Here is a 4,682-nt window from a genome sequence, read left to right as displayed (position 1 = left end):
GGTGGTCCCTGGACCCCAACATGAGAATCACTGCATGTGAGTTCAAACATCTTAGATGGGCCAACAGAGAAAGACCTCACTCTCAAACAGTGGTCATAAAGGCTTGTGTTGTGATCTGAGTGCATTTTGAGCTGAGACTACAAGGCAAACACTTGAGGACTGCAGCTCCAGCAGCTCCAGACCTCTAGCTCCAGCCACCTGCTCACCTGTTCACCACCCCCCATCCTTACCGTTCCTCCATGGTAGCCAAGGCCACACCTTCGGCCTCCTTCTTGATGCTGTCAATAAACGGCGTCCAGCGGCCCGTCTGGGTCTCAGCGTCTTCCAGAGATGTTTTGGTCGCTGCTTTGGATTCTGCGGCTGATTCAGATGGTGCAGAAGGTGCTGAAGCTTTGGAGCGCTCCTCATGTTTCAGCTGCCCCTCGTTGTCGGACTCCACATCCTCTAGAACCATATCAGCTTTGAGATTGATGGAAACTGTGAGAAGGTGACAAGGGTCATGGTACGGGCTTAAAAGAATGAACAATGTTGTCGAAGTGGACTTTTTTATTTGTATTTTAATGAATCGACGTGGTTCTGAATGTGAACATACAGTATTGCTGGTGGGTTTGGTGGTTCTGAATGTGAACACGTTGGTGCTGGGTTTGGTTTTGGGGTTGGATGAAGCTTTGGGGGAATGTGGGATTTGTTTTGACCTATATCTTATGTGGGAGAACATAAATCTACCTGCCTGTCACTGTCAGTGGAGATATTGTAAGTTACGGGCTCTCAGGCATGGGCTTGTCTGGTGATAATATAGCCCGTTTGGCAGAGTACTGCTAGTGATTCAACTTTGTACATATGACTGGCAGGTGATTTTGGATTACATAGAGATTTACAAAGAAAGGCTTATGTTGTCTTTCAACAAAACTTTCTAGATTTACTTCAACTTGACATGTTGTTATGAAAATCTAGGTGGGTGGAGGAAGGAGTGACACGTATGGGGGGAGCCAAGTTTTTAAAACAACCACATCAAATATTTCACATTGAATCTTTATTCTTAACACAATATCCTTACACTGTTATTATCCTGTCAACAGCTGGACAGTCAACATGTTTTCAATGCGAAGAAACGTGGTTCTTTCGAATCATGTCGGATGAGATGTACAGAACGATGCCAAGAAACAACGTCACACCTAGGCCACATTTCACAGTTCAAGGCCATGGATGGAAATAGATCAAGTGGATCAAAGTAGGCTTTCATGTAGTCACTTATTTGAATTTTGTGTAGCGAAACCTCAATAAGACTTGTTGAATAGTTTCTGATATAACACAGTCTAGACTCAATCTGAAATTTCTTTCAGCACATTAATTACAGGTGATAAATTCTTAAAGAGTAGGATTCATATACAGTAAATACATAAATAACATTTGCAGCCAATCGGTAATTGACCTTTCCTAAGTCCCACCCCTTTTTGCTCTGTGCTCTAATAATAGTTGAGCAAGCTTGCGTGATGTCAAATTCACTCTAGCTGACTTTCCAGGCTGCACTTTTTTAAACTAAATTCATACATTTTAAAACTGACATTTCACACAACCTTTTACACTACATATATTATACATCAAAGATCAACCCTTCACTAGTTCTGCTCTCATTCATAATGTTAACAATATAAGCGAATGCGATACGATGTAGTTTTTTTTTTTTTTAGATATTAATGTTTGTTTGACACAGGACTTAGGATTGGTCAGTTAATAGAGATCGGGTTATGCCTGATTGTTACTAATAGGACAACCATAAACATAGCTGCCATGTTGCCCAAATGAAAAGTGCATATCATCCAATGTCGCTAATTTCCTAGGCAGGGCCACCCTTGTGGTTACATTTGGAACAAGTAGCCTACAGAACCTTTTAATCTCTTATTGTTCTATTTTTGTATATGAAAATGGCAACATGAATACATAATACATTGATGTACATTTAAAGCATGTAATTAGTATTCTAACTAACATAAAAGTCCCAGCAACCCATTATGTCCAGGATCCCTATCTGTTATTTTCAAATGAATGTCAATTTCTACATATTTCTGTATTTAACCGATAACGTGCAAAATCAGATACAAACGACACACATTTAATTAAGCAGAAAAATACGTAACCATACATGATGAGATAATACATTCTTACGCAACTGTATTGAGTACAGTAAGGTGAGTCAAATATATCCCTATATTATTCAAAGTGTTACAGCCAATCAGAATCAGAATCAGAGCGTCCCCCAGTCGTCCTCTCCTGCTGTTTAAGGGGCTCTCAGCGCCTTCCCCCCTGAAACAGAAGGAGAAGAGGGGACTGGGTTAGGCTCCTCCCACCGTCTGGCTCAAACCCTCCACAAGACCTCTTCAAAAACCAGGGGGAAAACAAGATGGCGCCTCATATTTTCCATGAGCCAGATAGTAACAGATCCATTTGACTTCCTCCAAAAGGAGAGGCCGGCAACATTCCACCAGTAAACGCTTTGAGCAAGGCTTCAGAGCAAAAGCAGCACGGTGTCTCAACGAGCCAAAATAATTCAAAGTGTCAAATCAAATCATCCTCTTTGTTGCATTTATTGGTGGAATAACGAGCCGTTATATTGTTTGATAACTTGAACGGAGCTACAAATGCTTTCCCCCCGTTTGAGCTCAACTTACAAGGCCTGACTTGAATTAAAAGAAGCAGCTCAAGCAAAGAAAGAGATGTTTTCTAACACTTTGTGGACAATAATTGATGTGATTTAATATAGATCCACTTCATTGAACTGTGAGTTGTGGCACTAGAGTACTTGTTGCATTAATACCGCAGGATTGTCCAAAGGAAATCACAAACAGTTCTGTATGATAGCATGTGAATAAAGCTGTAAACTCACCTTTCCTTACAACATCAGCTGCACCCTGAGAGCACAAAGACAACACAGAGGTATAAGTGGAATTGCTTTCAGTACCGGCTCATATAACCCAAAGCATGTTTTCATAAGAAAATAATAAGAATCCCCAAAAAAAGTCAGACGATATGGACGACAAGGAGGACAGATGGTGGGCCCAAAGCTTACCGCAGGGTCATCCTGGACGCGGTGACAGGCTGAGGCAACCTAAGGCCCAGCCCTGACACGAACCAGCCAACCACCCTGTGAAGGGATGGAGAGGAGAATTATATACATTACACACTGGACAGAGACATGAGTAACACAGCATGTATGTTATATACATACATTACACACTGGACAGAGACATTGTGATAGCTATATATACGACCCTCCCACCATGTGTGTTACACTTAGGGTTTTGAGTCATAGTCTATTTTTATGTTTTATTTTGTCCAATATTGAAATGTCCCAGAATTGCATGTTGGGGGGAAAGAGTCACTCTCGCTCGTCAAACAGGACACAGAGGGGTCAAAACCAAACGCACCCTGCAGCCTTGCCATCAGTATCCAGTGAGATCCCACTGAGAGATTCCGGAGGTGGCGAAGTCATGGCTGATAGAGAGAGAGAGAGAGAGAGAAAGAGAGAGAGAGAGAGAGAGAGAGAGAGAGAGAGAGAGAGAGGAGAGAGAGAGAGAGAGAGAGAGAGAGACATGATAATGACTGTGTCTACAGGTGTGCATGTGAAGCAAATACTGTGCGTGTGTAGACGTGTATGACAGACACACATAACGTCTAGACTAGCACTTAGTTCAAGTCAACTCTGTCCCTGGGTTCATTGAAATGTTTGGGCTTGTATTGTTTTAGCTACATGTTGCGCACATGTGAAAGGGCACATTAGTGTGTATGTGTGTGTGTGTGTGTGTGTGTGTGTGTGTGTGTGTGTGTGTGTGTGTGTGTGTTGTGGTTGGCTTACTGTTGACCGGAGAGAAGCAGTTGGAACCGATTGGTGGTTCAGCACCAGGCGGCTGAGGTATTGCCTGTTTTAACCACCTCACCATTCTACAGCAGAGAGAGAGAGAGAGAGAGAGAGAGAGAGAGAGAGAGAGAGAGAGAGAGAGAGAGAGAGAGAGAGAGAGAGAGAGAGAGTCTATTTTACTATCTGTATTTGTGGTTGTGTGTGTGTGTGTGTGTGTGTGTGTGTGTGTGTGTGTGTGTGTGTGTGTGTGTGTGTGTGTGTGTGTGTGTGTGTGTGTGTGTGTGTGTGTGTGTGTGTGTGTGTGTGTTATCCTAACTTGGGGAAGTGCGAGCTGTCCACGTCCCCCTCGTCCTCTGACACCATCTCCACCACCGGGATGTGTGGGAGGGGATCATAGTCTGGACATGGACAGACAGTGGATCAGACCAACGGCAGCGTTTCAGTTTCCTTGATCTATTATAACAACAAATCATGCCCACGTCCGTCCTATATTAAAGTGTTTTACCACTTTTTCTAAGGCAAATATACGTAAAAGAAAAGTATTCATAAAAATAACCTACCTGGCATTTGCGCCACCTCATAGATCTGGGACAGGAGAGAAAGGAATGCATTTACTCTCAAGCCAACAGAGTGCATTATGGTCACGGGCTTTTCACCAAATGAGTTATACTTTTTGTTTTTGGTGCATCACAAAATTATGCTTATACTTTAAACATTTGTAACTTCATTGCCACCGACCGTGGATTGAAAAACCATAACCCTCTTTTGTCTAACATGAATAATTTCAACAACATTTCTTCATAATAGACTCTTAAAAGTTCACCTG

At 42.4% G+C, this 4,682-nt stretch overlaps 1 protein-coding gene across 1 annotated transcript in view; it reads right to left on the bottom strand.

The window, feature by feature from the left end:
• LOC310792908 (uncharacterized protein) overlaps nt 1-4,682 on the bottom strand; it is a gene marked incomplete at both ends in the record, with an annotated part of 32,750 nt that overhangs the window by 23,954 nt on the left and 4,114 nt on the right. Inside the window, 6 exons of the mRNA XM_083654677.1 lie at nt 231-477; nt 2,228-2,304; nt 2,895-2,909; nt 3,068-3,142; nt 3,426-3,492; nt 4,417-4,441. Of these exons, the coding sequence (XP_083510803.1) occupies nt 231-477; nt 2,228-2,304; nt 2,895-2,909; nt 3,068-3,142; nt 3,426-3,492; nt 4,417-4,441 (506 nt within the window). The remainder of the gene's footprint in view (nt 1-230; nt 478-2,227; nt 2,305-2,894; nt 2,910-3,067; nt 3,143-3,425; nt 3,493-4,416; nt 4,442-4,682) is intronic.

This window comes from Poromitra crassiceps (genome assembly GCF_964638095.1).
Source record: "Poromitra crassiceps genome assembly, chromosome: 18".
NCBI lineage: Eukaryota > Metazoa > Chordata > Actinopteri > Beryciformes > Melamphaidae > Poromitra > Poromitra crassiceps.
The sequence above is the reverse complement of the archived record's forward strand: the minus strand, read 5'-3'. Positions and strand labels throughout refer to the sequence as shown.